The sequence below is a fragment of the Perca flavescens genome, chromosome 1, assembly GCF_004354835.1.
Source record: "Perca flavescens isolate YP-PL-M2 chromosome 1, PFLA_1.0, whole genome shotgun sequence".
Taxonomy (NCBI): Eukaryota; Metazoa; Chordata; class Actinopteri; order Perciformes; family Percidae; genus Perca; species Perca flavescens.
The window spans coordinates 3,553,981-3,574,695 of record NC_041331.1 but is presented as its reverse complement, the minus strand read 5'-3'; the positions used below and the strand labels follow the sequence as shown (position 1 = coordinate 3,574,695).

At 42.0% G+C, this 20,715-nt stretch overlaps 1 protein-coding gene across 3 annotated transcripts in view; it reads right to left on the bottom strand.

Annotated features, from left to right (window-relative positions):
* Nucleotides 1-20,715, bottom strand: part of mtss1lb (MTSS I-BAR domain containing 2b) — a 94,159-nt gene that overhangs the window by 15,454 nt on the left and 57,990 nt on the right. For 2 of the 3 annotated variants that reach the window (XM_028584870.1, XM_028584879.1), the window contains exons 4-9: nt 12,887-12,971; nt 10,188-10,279; nt 8,486-8,560; nt 6,522-6,530; nt 3,120-3,277; nt 330-437 (exon numbers count right to left, since the gene is read on the bottom strand). In XM_028584870.1, coding sequence (XP_028440671.1) covers nt 330-437; nt 3,120-3,277; nt 6,522-6,530; nt 8,486-8,560; nt 10,188-10,279; nt 12,887-12,971 — 527 coding nt within the window. The remainder of the gene's footprint in view (nt 1-329; nt 438-3,119; nt 3,278-6,521; nt 6,531-8,485; nt 8,561-10,187; nt 10,280-12,886; nt 12,972-20,715) is intronic. The other variant, XM_028584887.1, reaches the window with a different exon arrangement.

Genomic DNA, 20,715 nt, shown 5'->3' with positions numbered 1-20,715 from the left:
AGAGAGAGAGAGAGAGAGAGAGAGAGAGAGAGTTTGTATATCTCTCATGTTTTGCATGTGCATGTGTGTGTGTTCTTGTTTAACTATATTCGTGGGGTCCAAAAACAGTGTACTTGTGGGGCCAAAATGCTGGACCCCACAAGTTTAAAGTGCTGTTTGAGGGTTAAGACTTGGTTTTTGGATTAGGGTTAGAATTTGGTTAAGGTTAGGATAAGGGGCTAGGGAATTCATTATGTCAATGATGGGTCCCCACAAAGATAGTGCCACGTACTATGTGTGTGTGTGTGTGTGTGTGTGTGTGTGTGTGTGTGTGTGTGTGTGTGACTTACCTGTTCACTTGCTGGGGGCAGTTTGTGAGGATCGGTTGTCAGCACAGTGAGGTCATCAATGATGGCCTGGAGGTGGGTGATCTCTCCCAGCATAGCGATCTCTCCGTTCTATAAAAAAAAAAAAAAAAAAAAAATAGAAACTAATTTCCTGCTGACCCCCTTGTCCTCCAATCAGATTTCTCTAAAGTCCAGAACACGTCAGGGGCAAGTTCAATCTCAAAACGGTGTGCACTGCTTTGCTACGGTTTCCGCGTTGAACGACATGTTTCCTGTGTGCAATGTCTTTGAGATAGGTTTCTCTCATCTGGTGGGCGTGTCTCGGGTATATTTATTTTATTGTATTGGTTTATTTGATAGGGACCATGCATATTTATGAACATTGTTGTATAAACACCATGTAAATATGCCAGAATTTTCATCTGCAGTCCCTAGGCAGGTGACATAGGACTCAGACTAAGACCGTATTCATCCACCTCTATACTGCATTCAATTTAACAGTGAAAGTGTATGGGTGATGAAATGTGTGACAGTTAAAAGTGAGTGCATCTCTGGTTTTCTAGGAGTCACTATTTTAAGTGAGTTTTAAAGGTGTTGGATGTAGGACCCTCTCTTATTGGGAGGGGCAAGCTATTCCAGAGTTTACCTCCTATTATTAACAATACGTTTTGTCCAGAAGTGGTGCGTCTAAATGGTATCACACAGTCCCCTTTTATTGGTTGAGTCACAAGTGATACCCAATCAGAAAAGACGTTTATGTAAACTCGTGGTAAAAAAAAAAAAAAAAGGCACAGCGACAACAAAACAGGGTGTTCAACATCCCCCCGTTGCTTTGTTTTGCGGAACGTGGCCCAGATTTGTTCAGTGGCATGTCAGGTGACACGGCGTACAGCTCCTGTAGCACACGTCAGACAAAAAGTGGCAAAAAGTGAATATAGGGTGCTGTACTATAATTAGCTGTACTAATATAGAGTGTTTTATCTGTGATATTTCTATACATCAACCATGTTTCTCCTGGTTTCCTGTGACAGCGCATAGGAGAACGACATGCTGTCACCAAACAAGACTTCACGCTACGGTAGCTGGGATGTGTCAATTAAGAGTGAATCCTGAAATCTCAAAATGATTTATGTTTGCCTCTGTTATGTTGCATTATCAGAAAAAAGGGCAGTAGTGTTGTTGTGTACATTTGCATAGAAAAGAATAGCACTTATTATAGCTCAATAGCATATTTATTTTGTGAAGAGCTTTTTCCTGATGTAATTCAGTACATGATAACTGGTCCCAGTTCATTGCCCTGAACATACATTTGAAGATTTTATTTTTTTTATTTTACCTAAATGTCCCATATCATGATATACGCTGATATAATATAAATGTTATCGATAATATTGTGATATTAATTAAATGATTAATGAATTAGAATAAATAACATAAGTGTTGGCCGCTACTTTTGTTTGATAAAAACCAAGGCAAATTGTATTATGTTTCTTCCCTAATATTAGTATTTCAGGACACCTTAATGCAATATAATTATAATGTACTGTGGTATGTTTGGCCACAACAATCGTAGTGTCACATTTGATACTGTTACATCTCTTGTTACCATGGGAGACTAATGCTGCGTTCCATAACTCGTGTTTTCACGACCTTCTAACCGTGAAAGCGCCCTGGAACGGTGGTCAAACCTGTAACTTACTACTGGTCAACTGGTACCGGGCGGTCAAACCTGTAACTTACCATGGTGAACTGGTACCAGATGGTTTTACTCCAGGTTACAGTTTTTGACGTCACACACACATAAACAACCATGGCGACCCCTGTTGATGCTGTACAGACACCGGTGATTAACGGTGAGAAATAGAAATAAATAGACATAAATAGGCAACATAAAGTAATTCCGCACATTGTAATCAAAACTATACACATACAATTGTGTACTACTACAGGTTATGTTCAGTAAATGAAGCCCAAAATATGTCACTGACTACAAATCGCTGGTATCAGCTAGCGCTAGCTAACGTCAACATTAGGTAACCGGTAGCTAACGCTAGCTTGAAGGGTTTCTGGTGACTTTGCCTGGAACCCTACCGAGTCGTGAGTCCTGACTTGAAGTCGTAACTTACGGGCTAATCATTTTTTAGTCCTTCCCACCGAGGAAGCGTGGGAAAGACAAGGAAATGTGTTTTAAGAGGGATGAGGCGTCCTTTTCTCAGGAGCGTCATGTGAATTCGTCAGTTCAATTGGCGGAGCTGGCAACGGCTTTCAGCTGCACAGCTTCCTGGAAGGCTGCTCTTGTGTCGGCTATAGCTCCTCAGAGATCCCTTCCCGCTCCTCGGTGCTCAAGGCAGAAATAAGAGCCTTGAGATGGCCTCCACCAAGGGCCAGAATGACTTCCAGTTCAACCGAGGAGCTATCAAAAAGGGGACGTGAGATTCAGCCCTCGTTTCACCTCATACCTTTCCTGTAACTTCCTGAAGAAGACTGGTTGCTGAAACGCGTTGGAGTGATGTTTTTTTAAACCTCATTCTAGTTAGAATGTGCCAGATGTATTAAAGGCATTTGAGCTTTTTTTCTAAAGACGGGTGCCATGGATGTTTTCTTGATGCACACTTGAGTCACTTTGAGCAAGGCAATGAACTCTAATCTACAGCATCTGAGTGGAGCTGTTCACCAACAACAGAAGACTATGGTCCCACTGTGTGGCAGGTCACAGCATGTTTACTCCACATCCATCTTTCCCTCCTCCCTTCCTGTCACTCTGCCAGCACCCCTCCTCCTCTATCTCCTCACCACGACAGGCTGAAGGAAGCCGATGAATGTGCAGAAGCGACCCCTCTCCTCCACCAGGGCCCGACGCACTGCCTGCTTCTCCGTCTCCTCCATCAGCAGACACAGGTCAGTCACATCCTGCATGGCGCTGTCCAGCTGGGGCTGCAGGTCCACCCTCCCTGGGGTGGGGAGGGTACAGTGGTGGTGAGAGAAAACACATAGGAGATAGAAGCGAGTGAGACAGGGAGAAGATGATGGTCGAAACGTATGATGGAAAGAAGAGAGGTTTACACCAGAGGAGGTGGGTGCAAAGGAATGAGAAAGGGGGAAGTGCAGATAGTGTAAGTGAAAGGGAGAAAAAGTGTGTGTAGAAAAAAATACAGTTTGTGATTAAAAAATCATTACTTGCTGTAATTTCACAGCAATCATGTGATGTCAAAAGGTGCATAAGTATGGTGTAGAAAATCTCAGTCCTATCTATTGTTAACAGAAGAAGAAAAAAACATGAAATGGAAAAGCAAGACACGGAATAACTCTTTGTAGTGTTACAGCATGCAAGAAAAGTCAGCCGAGTTGTCTGCAGTAAGAGAGATTGAATGACAGAGAGGACAAGAGAGGAGGGGTAGCAAGAGAGCCTGCGGTGTGACTACAAAGCTAGTAGCAGCTACAGAAGTCAAGCAGGAGTCAAGGAAGACAAAGTTACATCATGCATTGTCGGGGGTGAAACTGCACGACTCCAACTTCTCATACAACTACTAAACTTTATAAGTTGAACTCTAATCTGTCACCAGGAAACAAAACCCACAAGTGAAGAGTCTTCAGGAACTGCAGTGTTACAACTGCTTCTCTAAAAAGTACTTTAGTACTGTCAGTGATAATGAGACCCAAAAATGGTGCATAAAATATAGAGCTCAGTACGGTGACCGACAGGGGCAGACGCACTGCAACTTAATGAGACACACGCAAATGGAAAAAATACAAGCAAGATTATCTTCATTAATTTGACAACACATGCGCAGCATTTAGCAAACTTGCTGCAAATACACACAACACAACCAAATGCACAAACTCGCTGCAAATATCGAAACGATGCAAAAAGAAAAGCACCCAATCCCCAAAAACAAATGCAACAAAAAAAAACCACTACATCCAGATTACACAACAGAAGTTCTCCAGGCCTCTAGGGGGGGATTTTCGACGAGAGAGAGAGAGAGAGAGAGAGAGAGAGAGAGAGAGAGAGAGAGAGAGAGAGAGAGAGAGAGGTCAATCTCAGAATGATGTGCACCGTTGTGAAACGGTGTGCAACTGCTTTGAGATCATAGACTGTAAATATTAAGTCTATGTTTTCTCTCGTTTGGTGGGTGTGTCTTTAGTTTATTGGCTCAGGTCACAGGTGATAACCAATCAGCAGAGATGTGTCTGTAAACTGGTGGTAATAAAAAAGCAGAGCGCTCTCTCCCCGTGGGGTCGTAAATCCAGCTGTTCCACTCAGCGCTCCCCCTAGAGGCCTGGAGAACTTCCGTTGCGTAATCTGGATGCAGCGTTTTTTTGGTTGCATTTGTTTTTGGAGATTGGGTGCTTTTCTTTTTGCATGGTTTCTGTATTTGCAGCGCGTTTGTGTATTTGGTTGTGTTGTGTGTGTATTTGCAGTGCGTTTGCTGAATGCTGCGCATGTGTTGTCAAATTAATGAAGAGGTTTTCTTAATTTGCTTGTTTCTCGTCTATTTGTGTGTGTCTCACTAAGTTGCAGAGCGTCTGCCCCTGTCGGCCACCATAGGCTCAGGGGTGTAGAAGGCTCCAGGTTCAACATGTGGCAATTAGTTTGTGGTAATATAATTAATGGCAAATGAATTTGTTAAAATTGAATGCACACAAAAGCACATTTCAACCCTTAAATGTCAAATTATAATAATAAACCCTAAAACATGGGTCTTTAGAGACCCATTCCTTATTGTAAATTACACAGATGGAGCTAAACTAATGTAACATTACTGTTACACTTTTCAACACACAGTATATGTTTGCCCTTATATGTTTGACTTTCATTCACAGATTTCCAAAGTTTTTTGATTTACGTCTGCAAAGTAATCACAAATCACAATCACTGTTGTTTGGTCGTTACAACATGGCTGCAGTCCACAAGCACATGTCCTCAGAGCTATTATCGTCATACTCGTGCTTTTATACTTCAGAAAGAGCTAACTGATCACTTTGCCCCAAACTATAATCCTTATCATCAGCTGCTTCAGGCACGTCTTTATTTTCTGTCATCAAAACTCTCCAGTATCAAAGAAAGTGCTGCTCTGCAGTGAACCTATATCAAAGGCAGGGTTGGTAATGTTGAATAAGTAGCATCTCCTCGGGGCTCGGTCTAGCCCCTCCCCCTGCCCTCGGGGCTCCGCCCACACACAGACGTGCAAGAGCGTCGAGCACACCTGCGTCGCAGCTTCAGAGCAAGGACCGCAGTTTTACTTCCTGTAAGCCAACACCTAAAATTAATCATAGCGAATGTTTAAAACAAACATGACTACTGTTAGCAATGGGGAGACGCGCATTGAACTGCGGGGCAAGGAGGCATTTCATTGGTTGTTTCCAAGCAGACCGCGAGGCAGTGATTGGTGGGTGTTTTTACAGGATTACAGCAGCTACAGTTTTACCTATAGACTTTTAAGAACTTTAGTTCGTGATGCAAGGATGTCCGTGACATCCCATAATATTATATTAGTACCGGTGGTTTTACATGAATCACTTTAAGCCAATCCCTGATATTTTTACTTAGCCTAACTGAGGAGTTGTGTTGTCTAAACTAGTTCTGTTTCACGTTTGTTTAAAACTGCGCACTGGTCACATGATTAAGGTCACATGATTAAACCGCCACGTTGCGGCAGTAAATAGAACGCTCGTATGTGTCATTTTGGGAGTCTCCAGGAAATCGACCTATAATATCCTTTAGATATGAGAATGTGTTGCCCAGGATGTGTGTTTAAGGGTTAAACTTAAACGTCAGGGGACTTGCAACTGCATTGTTACCTGATTGGGAGGCCCAATTTATGGGCCCTGAAATAAAATCTAGATTTAAGGCATTTGTTATTCTGGTTCATATTGTGCTTATGTAGTACATTTCACCAAATAAATGTATGCTTAATCAACTTACCACAGACTACTTGCTGATTTCTTTGGGGGCCCCTGGTAGGTTAATCCAGCCCCAATAACAAGGCTTTGCTGGCCTAAAGTCAACTTTCATGAGTATTCCCTACTCCCTAATATACACAGAAAAGTTCCCATGACTACTGGGAACACTCGTCTCACAAATACCTCACTTTCCGTACACACATGCTTGTAATGTGCAGGAGAAAGTTGGGAATGTGAGTTAAAAAGGAGGTGATGCGTCAGAGCTGTAGCGAACGATAGGCTGATACTTACCCTGGATCTCTATTAGAGGGGGACAAATACCACAGGGAGGGAGAGACGGTAGCAGTGAGAAGGGGAGGTCGCAAAAAGGAAGCAAAATAAGAAAAGAGAAAGGCAGAACTTATTGTTAAGGTTAGTACGAGGAAGCCATCACACGTCTGCCACAGTTTAGAGCAAAATAACACGGCTGCAACCAAAAACCAGAAATAATAACACAACCAAGCATCAGCGCGGCTAACCAGACACTCGCAAACATAACAGCAATGGACACTGCACTCTTTCACCAAATGTTGTATTACTTTGTTGTATTATTATGTTTTTCTGTTGTTAAAACTGCTGTTTACTTTAATTATTATTTCATTTAATGTCCTGTATGTATCACATTTAATGTATTCCTAATGTCATATAAAACAATAACAACTCTAAGTAGATAAGGAGTGTTAGTGATGTCTAAATGAAGCTTCGTGAAGGATTTTCTTTATCGACTGAGCCCAATAGAGGGCGCTCTCTGTTTAAAAAAGAATTTGAAAGCACACTGAATTGCCATTCCTTGAGCCTTTTTCTTACACCAATAACGCCATATACAGTAGTTGGGTCAGCATTAGTCTATATCCTTGGCGTTCCACTTCCGGGATTGCTATGGTGCCGCAGGAAATACCGCCGGATGCATGTATGTCTGTTACCTTCCGCTTCCTTTGTGTTGGCGTTCTAACCTCCGGTGGATTTGTGAGGACTATGGTTAACTGCTCCTCAGATCTCTGCAGGGTAAATCCAGACAGCTAGCTAGACTAACTGTCCAATCTGAGTTTTCTCTCGCACGACTATTTTAAAGCGGCTCTCTGCGGAACTTGGCACCGCCCATGACGATTGTGATTGGTTTAAAGAAATACCAATAAACCAGAGCACGTTTTTCTCCCATCCCAGAATGCTATGTGGAGTAGCCAGACCCTCCTCTGCTCCACAGCGTGTGGATGGTCTGGCAAAGCGAGACTAGGTCAACGTATACAACGAATGGTTCATGAAGCTTTATTTGGACATCATTACATAACATATTTTCAGTTACAGTTCTCTTTAGGTGTCTTTAACAAAAGACAGAATATATTTAAAAGAAATCTTTCTATTATGTATTCATCTGCCTGGCAATTGAATGGAAGCTTCTCCAGAAAGAAAGCACTAATTAGCAGTTGCTGCATCGCTGAGTGAAGTGAAGTTTTAGGACAAATTTATTTATAAAATACATTTTATAAATAAATGTATTTATAAAAATGTATTTCCAAATTGTATATATTTTAAATCCTAGTAGTATTCCATTATTATTTAATGTATATTGTTTCCTATTATTTAATGTATACTCTGTATGCTGTGTCTGATATTTTTGCTGCTGCAACACCATTATTTCCCTTTTTTTTTGGGATCAATAAAAAAAATCTATTTATCTATCTAAATGAGAAACGACAAGCAGTACTGTTGAGCACCACCAGATGGCAATATATACCCAAAATTGTTTTGACCTAGACTGTATGAAGTCTATAGTTCTTGGGTGAATGACTCAATTCTGTGTGTGTGTGTGTGTGTGTGTGTGTGTGTGTGTGTGTGTGTGTGTGTGTGTGTGTGTGTGTGTTGGCACTCAATGCAATCACTGTATGTTGAGTCTGTTTGGTTGCTTTTATCATGCATCCAAACCATAAATCAACATTTGATTCAGTTTTGGCCGAGGGACTATTGTTGTTGGGGTTGAATCACTATTTACTATCACTAATAGCACCAATGACGAGATCATAATAAGATAACAGAGGTAAAGATGAACTGGAGGTGCAAATATGGAGAGCTACAGCACATAGTCTACACAGAAACACCATAGATACTAGTCAAATCGATTTTGTGAACTTGCGAAACACTATTTGACGTCTACAACGTGACTTTCTGTCTGTTCGGTCAAATGTGAGAGGAGCCTGAGCTCGGCGGCTGACTGTTACCTTTACGAGCCTTCTTCTGTAGTTTCATGGTGTCAGATGACTTCTTCTTGATCTCGTGGCGTGACCTCTTGTACTCTTGAAACAAGATAAACAGAGACGCTTTAGTAACAGGAATGTAAAAGCCCTCTGTATGAACTCACACTATCTCGCATTTCCAATATTAACTTGAATAGAAACGCTTCCAGAAGCTACAAAACCAACGACTCACTGACAACGACTTTACATTCATTAGGGGAAAACACTGATCCGCAGTGATTACAGTCAGCATTCATCAATATCTTTAAATCAGTCAGCCCAAGCTAACGGTACAGTCAATCTGAAACCAGTAAGATTAATATAAAAGCACAAGAAACTATCATGAAAGCCATGTATATATTTGTGATCTTACTATATACAGTATTATGTGTGACAGAGGGGATTTTCACTGATCAAGCATGTATTTTAGCAGTTCCTCACTAAACAGCTCTTGGTTGGTTTTGGTTAAGTCAGTGTGAACATGGAATGGACTAAAACAACAACATCAATTCATATTCTGGCGTGCAAACACCCTAGGCTGTGATCAGACTGATAACAGCACTGCATTAAAAACTGTTTTTTTTATTCATTTCGGGCCACTAGGTTGGTATATGGAAGACACAAAGCGCTCCACCCAAAAACCCTGGCTCAGTGTCATGGTTGTGGTTTGATTCCGTTTGTGCCGTAGGCCTGCTTCCTGTTTCCCTGTTATGTTTCTGTCTCTTCTCACCCTGTCTCTGTATTCTCGTTCCTTGTCCATGGTTACGTTTCATTTGCCTGTGTTCTTTTCTTCCGTGTTATCTGTTTTGTCTTCTTAGATCCGCTCTTTGTGTATGTTCGCATCCTTTACTTCCTGTATTATTTTGTTCGGTTCAATGTGTCTTCGTCTAGCTTTGTTTCCTGTTGAGTCTGATTGGTCCCTGATGTGTTTCACCTGTCCCTTGTTACCACCCTCCTCTCCTTGTGTATATCGGTCTGTTCTTTTGTGCAGTGTCAGATTGTCTGCATTCATCCCTTTCTGTGTATTCCTAGTGAGTAGTTTCCTCCAGTTAGTTCTCTTTCTAGTGTTTCTGGATTTTGTTTTGTTCTGTTTTTGGATTTGTGTATTAAACCTCACTTTTTGTCCTGTCCATTTGCCTACATGGCTCCTGCTTTTGCGTCTTCCTTTTGAATGTTCTAATAACTGACATTTTTGCAACATCATCTGGGAATGTCATGCTTTTAGATATTGAATGATTGCAAGTGCACATTCATGGTAGATTACTTTGTAATGTCAATCGTGAAAGGCAACAGCCTACCTCGCAATTGTTGAGCCGATAACCTTCGACAATCGTGAGTCCTCTCTCATCATACATTACAATCAGCTGTGCATGGTTTTGGGGGCTGATAAGCAGTCAAACTCATGAAAACATTAATCAAACTGGACTTTAAGGATAATATTTCATTGTCTCATTGCTTCTTGAAGCAACATGCAATGCTTTTATAGTTCAAACAGTGCAAAAACAGATACTGTCTGATTACCCTTTTGCTTGATCCCACCTTTACAGTGGTCAATAAGCTATAAAGCAGAACCTCACAAGGCAGTAGGTACTTTTTTTGAAGCTATGCAGCAGGGAATATATGGGGCTAGGACGTAGTAATACATTGGTTTCATGAATTAGCATAAAAACCTGCAATGTTTGTGTACCTTTGGCATGATCCTTATCCAACTGGTTGGCTGTCTTCTTCCAGTCCTCAATCTTGTCTTGGAGAGGAGTGATCAGACTCTCCATCAAAGCACTGTGGGAGAGATTTAAGAGGAACGTACAGAATAAGGAGACAGCGTAGACACAGCGCCAATAAGTGCTGCCTTGTTTCACTCAAAATACATTTGAGGACAAATATGTTTGGAAAGAGACTGACTTAAGCAGGATGTATGCTGCGGTTCAAGAAAAACTGGTTTTTCAACAACTCAACCTTTTCTTATCACTAAACAACAGTTTTGATGCCTTCCAGTCAGGTTTTCGACCACACCACAGCACTGAGACAGCTCTTGCTAAAGTCTTTAATGACATCCACTTAAACACAGATAGTGGCAAAATTTCAGTCTTAGTATTACTTGATCTCAGTGCTGCATTTGATACGGTAGACCATGACATATTGCTTGACCGATTGGAAAACTGGGTTGGTCTTTCTGGCTCAGTACTAAAGTGGTTTGAATCCTATTTAAAGAATAGGGACTACTTTGTGTCTATAGGTAATTATACATCTGAGCATACAAATATGACGTGCGGAGTTCCCCAAGGCTCAGTTCTGGGGCCTCTTCTGTTTAACATCTACATGCTTCCACTGTCTCAGATTATGGAAAACAACAAAATAAGTTACCATAGTTATGCGGATGACACACAAATTTACATAACCTTATCGGCAGGGAACTATAGCCCAATACAACAATTAAATATGTGCATTGAACAGATTAATGATTGGATGTGCCAGAACTTTCTTAAATTAAATGAAGAAAAAACGGAGGTGGTTGTTTTTGGAGCAAAAGAGGAACGATTGAAAGTCAGCGCTCAGCTTCAAACGACAATGTTAAAAACAACAGACAAAGGACTCAGACCTAAATTTTAAAAGCCACATTAACATAATTAAAAAATCAGTCTATTATCACCTTAAAAATATATCAAGGGTTAAAGGGCTTATGTCTCAGCAGGATCTGGAAAAACTTGTCCATGCTTTTATCTTCAGTAGACTTGACTACTGTAACGGTGTCTTTACAGGTCTCCCTAAAAAATCAATCAGACAGCTGCAGCTGATTCAAAACGCTGCTGCTCGAGTCCTCACTAAAACCAAGAAAGTGGATCACATCACTCCAGTACTGAAGTCTCTACACTGGCTTCCAGTGCCTCAAAGAATTGATTTCAAAATACTTTTACTGGTTTATAAATCACTAAACGGTTTAGGGCCAAAATACATTTCTGATCTGTTACTACATTATGACCCACCCAGACCTCTCAGGTGGTCTGGGACAGGTCTACTTGTTGTCCCCAGAGTCAGAACTAAACAGGAGGAAGCAGCGTTCAGTTTTTATGCTCCACATATCTGGAACAAACTCCCAGAAACCTGTAGGTCCGCTGCAACTCTCAGTTCTTTTAAATCTAAGCTAAAGACCTATCTTTTTGATGTTGCTTTTCTTTAAATAATCTATTTTATTAACTTTAATTTCTTATACTGCACTGTAACTTTTATTCTTATACTGCACTATCAATTTTATTCTTGTCTTTTAATGTTTTTAATTTGTTTATTATTGTTTTTTAATTGTTTTCTAACTGCTCTTTAATGTTTTATGTAAAGCACTTTGAATTGCCCTGTTGCTGAAATGTGCTATATAAATAAAGCTGCCTTGCCTTGCCTTGCCTTGCCTTGCGGTTGGCTCCACACAGAGGTTTCGCCGTTCGGTAAGTGGCCTGAAGTTTATACTTGCGTTGGTGTGTGCGTTGATCTCTTTGAGAGAATAGCACGGTCGGTGTGTGTGTGGGGGGAGGGTGTGGTAGAGCGAGTGAGAGAGTGACGGTGATTAGCTTCGAAGCGAGTAGTGACTCTAGAGTCATAGTGAGAGAAACAAAAATGTCTCCGATGTTCTTTCTGACCACGGGGGAAAATCTGGAGCAGGAAAAGTTAACCCTCTCCTTGATTTAATGTTTTTTATGGAGAAGGAAAACCAGGAAATGAGTCGGGGGAAATGCAACGCTACGAAGCAACGACCAAGCTGACCATCGCAGTTTTTTACGGTCTGCATTGCTGCGACATGTAGTCACATTTTTTGAGAGGTGCACGTACCACGGCATTGATTTAACGCAGAAGCATAAATTGGCCTTTAGTGTGCCAAGCCCCACTGAAAATGAGACGTTTTGGGAATGAGATTGTTACACATAATTCCCTTCACGACACACAATAGCTTTTAGATTGACTCAGTCTTCAAAGGGACCCGTGTCATTACCATGGCTATACAGTAGATCATCATTATACTCACCATTCTTGTAATAGCTTGTGCCGTGGAAAAGTCATTAGACAGTAGAGTATGAAGGAAAAGCCAAAACAATGGTTGGAAACAGACTGGGTGAAAGTTCCAGAGTGGTCTGTGTTGTGTGCCAATTTACAGTCATTTCAATATGTACAGACAGAGCAATGTTCCTAATGGAACCCATACAGCTGACAAGCTGACAACACCTCACCATCACTTGTCCTATCATAGCACTAAACCAAGGTCAGCTTTAGATGAAAACATATGAAAGATCTTGATGGGCGACAGAGTAAGCTCAACAAAGGAAGGAAAGGAAGCAAAGGAAGGAGGTTAAGAAGGACAGAAATGGTGAGGATGAAAGGAAGGAAAGACATGTATCTTACTTGGTGAACTGGCGAAGTTTGGCCTCAATGCTGCGATGCCTCATGCACATCCTGGTCAGAGCTGAACCGATATCTCTGGTTGCCCCTGGAAACACAAAACAGCCAGGTTCATATGACGAAACGCACACAGACATAAAATCACATACATATGCTATAGGAGTCCCATTGCACATCTACCACTGAAGGCCCTTTTCTGTTCCACAAAAACCAAACACAAAGCTGTGAGCAATATTTAGATTACAGCTATTAGCGTGCTGTGTAATGTAAATGCTGGCCAAAGCATTGTATTCTTCAAACAGATGAACGACTACCAAGCTTTTGTACCCTTTTCCATTCAGCCAGTATTTACACAAGAGCCTGATCTACCTCTCGTGGATACCACACACACATACACACACACACACACACACACACACACACACACACACACACACACACACACACACACACACACACACACACACAGCTTTGTCCAAATAAAGTGTCTTGTGAGTGTGTGTTTGTGTGAGAGCCAAGCGCTCAGGGACCCAGTTCCGTGAGCAGCTAACCTGCAACTGTAAACACCAGTCTATTTTAAGGCAGAGTAGGTCCATGTGGAAAACGCTGACCCTGATGTTAAAGTCAGTTTAACTGATGGCAGACACTACTAACTTCCAAACAAGGCGCTTAGCGCTGTACAGGTGGAAAGCCCAGAAGTAAAACTTCACTCTCATGCTATCTACAGACTTTCCAGCAGAGGTATGGCTTATATAGTATTTGGTGCCTCAAGAATAACATAATCACTGCTGCCATTGAAATGTACACACTGGAAAATTCAGATTAAACAGCAGCCAAATGGGATTTCCTTGAGAGACACTATTTATCATCAGGGCTTATACAGGCTTACACAGTTAAACGCAGGGAGTGCAGAAGGAGGAAGGTTGTTATTCTAAATGGTTATGCGCCAGATTAATATTTTCATCCATATTTGTATTTGAACAGATTAGGGGGATGGGAAATTTCAATCAATAGTTTCAGAATGAATATGATATAACTTTTTCAGTTACACCAACATGTGCAGTAACTATACTGTTTAGGAAATGAATCAAGCAACTCTGTTGTTGTTTAACTTAGCTGCCAACATTACTTATGTACTCTTAAACGTCCCATGGCATGAACATTTCACTTTATGAGGTTTTTTAACATTAATATGCATTCCCCCAGCCTGCCTATGGCCCCCCAGTGGCTAGAAATGGTGATAGGTGTAAACCGAGCCCTGGGTATCCTGCTCTGCCTTTGAGAAAATTAAAGCTCAGATGGGCCGATCTGGAATCTTGCTCCTTTACATTAACATTAACTAACATGAAGCAGTTCATATGGAGTTGTTAAAATTGCATTATCTCCTACGTTAGATTTTCGTATTACTCAGCTCTAAAGTGAGATTTCTTCTGGTTGTACTTTACGCGTGTGTGTCCCCATGCTGGCCTTGGTCTGATCATCCATAATGCCTTGCTCCTGAGCATCTTAATTTCATTTCCTCACCAGCCAGTATGTAGATTCAAACCAGAAGCCTTTTGATTAATTAAATCAAATACTCACATATGTTACCACATACCGACACTTACAAATGCCACACCACAAACACACACACACACACACACACACACACACACACACACAACAGGAGAGAGAGAGAGAGAGAGAGAGAGAAAACACTTGCACTGTGTGTTGTTCACATCCAGAGAGAAGTGCTCCATTCATAATTAACAAATTCCTCCCTCACGTCTCCTGTTCTACCCGGCAACCATTCATTAAAGCAGAACCACCCTCCCCACGCACGCGCAAACACACACACACACACACACACACACACACACACACACACACACACACACACACACACACACACACAGTTTAGACCATGCATGCCGATCAGTTATACAACTGAAAAAGTATTTTGAACTGTGTGTTGACAGTGTGATACAATCCCAAATCAATATGTAGATATTAAAACTGCTGTGGGTAGAGAGTGAAGAAAAGTCAAAACTAATAGAAGAGAGTGTGTGACATTTTGTATTGAAGAAAAAAGGAATATTGGGAAAGGAATGGGAGAGGAAGAGATGGAGGAAAAATGAGAGAGCATGAAGACGAAAGGGGTCGCATTGCACATTTTAATGAGTTCACTGCTGGTGAGAGAAACATGGGACTTGAGTTACAGCCAAGTGTTTGTGTGTGTGTGTGTGTGTGTGTGTGTGTGTGTGTGTGTGTGTGTGTGTTTGTGTGTGTGTTTGATCTCCACATTTATGATGGTCCTCTTCCTGTTTGACTGTTATTACCATGCCTTTCAGACTCCACAGGAGATCAACAACGTCACAAAACACACACTGTTCACATCTGGAATACAGCTACTGTGTGTGTGTGTGTGTGGTGTGTGTGTGTATGTGTGTGTGTGTGTGTGTAAGTCGGTTTTCATTTGCTTCCAAAGAAAATCAACACATTTCATCACCTTATTTGAACTAAAAGAGGCCTAGCAATGGCTCGGACCACGCTACTACGCCTGGCTTGTTGTTAATGCAAGATTACCAAAACAGGTTAAAAATGCATTTTTTAATGTTGATTCAATTCTGTTTTAGATTAGCGCCGCCATCTCGTCTCTTTGGTGTGTTCCGAGGTACTTTTTTGACCAACTCGGGGAGACTGATCAGTCCAACTGCCTTTTCTTCTGAGGGTCGGCCGTCTGGTCGGTGTGTCTGGGCCTTTAGTCTGTCTCAAACCGCCTACTTGCACACTTCAAACACTTAGTTTTAAGTATGTAGTGGAGATAACGCAAGAAGTCAGTGTACTAAATGTACCAGGATGACCCCCTAAAAACGGTCAAAAAGTTCAGTGTGGAACAATGGACCCTACTCGCACTAAACAGGCGCCATCTTGACTACAAAGCCTTGACCGGCAGCTGATTGGCTGAACGCGTCACGTGGGTCTGGCTGCTCGAGAATTTCAAACTGAACTGTCATGGCGTCTCGTTCTGAATATGATCTCATATTGTACTAAAATAGTTCACCGAAACGTGTTTCTGAAAACATTTTAAGCGAGAAATAATAATGAATCTCTCTTCATTTTGGATCGACAAAGGTCAGTTAAAAGATTTTTGCCGGTGTTCGTCCCGCTCATCCCGCTCATCCCGCTCATCCTGCTCGTCATTTTCGGTAAGTGTTTTAACGTAAGTGTTCATTTTGGGATGATTCTAATCATCCAAAGTGGCCACTACGGCAGTTAAGTTGTCAGCGCACATTAGCAGTGTACTGACGGAAGTATGCCGAATGAGACCCAGCCTTAGTCTGGCGAAGTAAAGTAAAAATTATTCCTCGTTACCTAGCAACTGACAGGTTTGTTGCGGTTTCCATGAGAGCGCAGATCTTGGCCCGTTGCTAAGGTGAAAATCAGAATGTTTGTTGCTGAGGTCAGATTGTCTGCTAGCCTGGGTAAACCCCGACGAACTTCCGGCAAATTTGAGATTTGCTCTGCAAGTCAGTCTGGCAAAGAGCCCATTCAAACCCATTTCCAATGTCCTCAAAATTGAGGCACCAATCACAACCGCTGAGGCGGGCTTTACGCGACGAGGATAGCGCAGCGACGGCGAGCAGCTTTTTGTTTACATTCAACATGACGGCTACCGAAGCCGTGCTTCACGTGCTCGCCGACCCGTAGGTCAGTGTGACATATGCCGATTTCATGCCGGTCAATACTACAATTAACTGACAACATAAGTTATACGAGTTACAGTTCTCTTCTCAAGGACGCACGCACACACGGACTCTTTTTCTTTTCTCTCAACTTCTCCGCCGTGTGTGTGTGCGTACCCGGTGTGAAGCGTGTGTCCGCGCTATTCTTGGAACCTCGTGAATTAACCTGCAACATGTCAGCTGTTTGGAAATTCTTCAGTGTGTGTGCAGAAGATAACAAGTTTGCAATATGCAACACCTGCAAGGAAAAAGTAGGGCGTGGAGGGACGACACCAAAAACCAGAATTAAATTGTTTTTAGTTGGATATTGGATGTGAAAAGCGTCACCCGGACCGTTGGTCTGATTGGTTGAAGGCATTTGAGTGGCATCCGTTAGTGACGCCCCTTTGGAAATGAACTGTCAATGAAGCTTTCCCAGACCCACTCTCAGTTCCAACTGAGAAGGGTCTGGTGTCAGCCAGGCTAATTGTCTGCTGCTTCGAAAACAAATGTGTGAACTTCAGTGCAAGAAAGAGACTGAAGGACAGAGAGGGAATACCACACACACGAAAGTGCGTTTCACTATCTTTGTGGGGACACGTCATTGACATAATGCATTCCGTAGCCCCTTCCACTAACCTTAACCATCACAACTAAATGCCTAACCTTAACCCTTACCCTCACCCTAACCATAACCTTATTCTAACAATAACCCTAAAACCAAGTCTTAACCCTCAAACAGCCCTTTAAAGTTGTGGGGTCCAGCATTTTGGCCCCACAAAGCTATCCGGACCCCACAAGTACAGTGTATTCCTGGTTTTTGGAACCCACGAATGTAGCTAAACAAGAACACACACACACGCACGCACGCACGCACACACACACACACACACACACACGCATGCACGCACAAACACACACAAAAACTAACCTCACTGTGAAAACCGGAAGAGGGCTTAGAGCAGAGAGAGTGGGAACAGGAGCACATAAACCAACACACACACACACACACACACACACACACACACACACACACACACACACACACACACACACACACACACACACACACACACACACATTTTAACAGTCGTATTATAGTACATGTACAATGACACTCAGCCATTCAACTGTAGATTACAAAATACGCTCTAGACGTACTAGAAACATTTTTCTACATTTTTTTTATTTTATTTTAAAAGTTCAAAGCTTTTGGAGAGATTTTACCATCAAACTAATACTCTTCAAACACTCTGTCCCTTCAGCACGGAAGCAGGACTGCCCCGAGACCACCAGCCACACCTCAGCTTGTTAATATCCTGGAGAGATTACAGTTCCTCTATGATTACAGTTACAATTACATTGTACAATTGTATACGGTTGCTTTCCCTGAGAATAGCAATGAGTCTCTGTAAACAGTCTGCACTCTAATGATAACATGTTCTCTCTCTCTCTCTCTCTCTCTCTCTCTCTCTGTGTCTTTGCCTGGGGCATCTGTGGCCTTCCCACCCGTGCATCTCCATGGCAACTATTATCTATAATCTTGCAGAGGGATTCGTCAGCCTCTGTCTTTCCATTTGCTGTGCAATGCAAGCAAACGTGCCACTGCAAAAGTGAACAGTAGTGATGACCAGATGCCCATTTGACTTGGCCAAAATGTATCCAGCATGAATACGAATGTGTGTGTGTGTCTTATGTCTCACCAGGTGATGGGGAAAAAGTCATGTTTTCTAGATTAGATCTACTGGGACAGCTCACCATTAGATTGACACACACAGGGACACACAAGTAGAGACACACACACACACACACACACACACACACACACATTATTCTTATTACTCAAAGTTTGAGTAATAAGAATACAGTCTACAGAATTGAGTCTCAAACTTTAACTTTATGTAAGAGATAGGGGTGACCCCGAATAGTCGAAGATTCAATGCATCGATATGCGGAGCCTGATTCGACCACCAATCTCACAGTGGGATCTTCGCGGGTGTTATTATGAAACGAGGATCATACCATTTTGGCAATATGGGGGTGCTCAATGTCTAATTTCACACAGAACTACTGGTTTTGTACGGTTATATTAAGTTATATACAGCCTTTAATTATTATTATTAAGTGTGGATGCACTTTCAAATGGTAAAAGATGATCCAAAAAAAGTAAAATGCAAGTTGTGCCAACAGCTCATGTCCTACCACTCGTCAACAGCAAACATGGCTTTCCACTATGTTGGGACTTAAAATATGTTAGTCTTTTTTCTAGATCCACCCACAGTATCAGACTGACGACAGCAGTTCATCTAGTAGTAGTAGTAGTAGTAGTAGTAGTAGTAGTAGTAGTAGTAGTAGTATTAATAGTACCGGAGCTGCGCCAAAACTAACTCAAAGAAAGCTAGATTTGAGACCGCCATTGCCCGAGAAAAGGAAAAGAGAAATCAGGGACAAAATTGCAGAGTTTATTTTGCTTCACAATGAGGCCAGTGAATGTTGTGGACGGTGAAGGTTATAAAGAATTAATGCGCACACTTGAGCCGGGATACACAGTTCCCAAAAGAGAGACGTTTATGCATGCGGCAGATGCGAAATACGCGTCCATACGCGCCTGCGGTTTACGTGTTACCCTCCTGCTGACTAGTGTCGTGCCCCTCCCAACCCATTCACACACACACACACACACACAGATGATTCAACTATCAGTCGACTATAGAAAGATTCGTCGAATGTGTAAATCCTTAGTCGGGGACACCCATAGTAAGAGATAATGTAGAGCGAGCCGGTCACTATTGGAAAATACTTACAAAGCCTTGTTGAATACTTGATTCTGATTGGTCAATCATGCAAGTAAACATAACAGACCGCTGCTAAGTATAACAGACCATTGCCATGGACACAGTTTTGATCAATGAATAGGGCGGGCCATTTTCAAATCAATATGCATGCTCATACGGAGCTAATAGTGCTGATCCCAAAGGGAGAGAGAGGGTGGGGGAAATGCGGACCGCTAACAGAGCTAATGGCAACAGTGCAAACAGAGCCTTAGTTTAGCTTAATGGTTGCTGGAGAGCTGTTCTCATCAGCGGTAAAGTTAACTGTCCCGACCGAGACCTCTGTATGAGTACCGTGTAATAAGTGGGATAATGGTAAGAGGGAGCCAGTCATTATTGCGAATTAGAATCCAGACAGGGTGATGCAAGTCCTGCAATATAATATGTTGCCAATATGTCGGAATGTACTACACACACACACACACACACACACACACACACACACACAGATGTTGTGTTTTTTTTTTCATGTTAACTTAAATGGCAGATAATACAGTTTGGACATCTGCTTTGTTACGCTGTTACACTAACGTTATGGTGGTCCCCCTAGAACCAGTCTCTAAATATTCAGTGTGTCTTCTCTTTACTTTGGTTAAACCCTGTATGACTGACACATTCAAAAATGCGCTTCCCATTTAGACACAAGCCTCTGGCTCAGTGTTCACATTAAATTGTGAAACTGCCCAGTCAACCAATAGAAAAAGTGATTTGAAAATTGTGTTTAGAAATGGAAATAATTTTTGGAGCAGTGTGTAATAGGCCTAATCTCTTTCTACAATATTACACTATCAGACCAGACCACAGCATCGCTCTTATACGCTCAAGACTTTGCTCTGCACTCTGGACGACTTTCTGATGAGAAGGCTAATGTGCTCACAAGGCATCATCCATGTCCATCTGCCCATGTGTGCAAAGACACAGCAGAACCTTTAAAGTACTTCTTTTCATGAAGATCCTTGACATCTGCAGACCTGTCACCACCAACTTGTGGACTACGGTAATACCTGACCGATACTGGATTTGTGAGGCCATTACTGATACACTAACCCCTAACCCTAACCCCTAACGCTTTTTTGAAACATAGGTACATAAAAAAAAAAACATTCTTGACATGGATATCTTATATCAATTTTTGTTTTGTTTTTCTTTACAAACTAAGTAGAAAATCCTTCAGTTGGAAGATCAGTTTGTCAGTGATCTCAGTTTGACGGCAGTAGGTCAGTCAATGGGGACCTGGCTTAAGAACCACAGGGTCGCAGGTTCAAGTCCCGCTTTGGGCCAAGTATGGAGTGTGGCC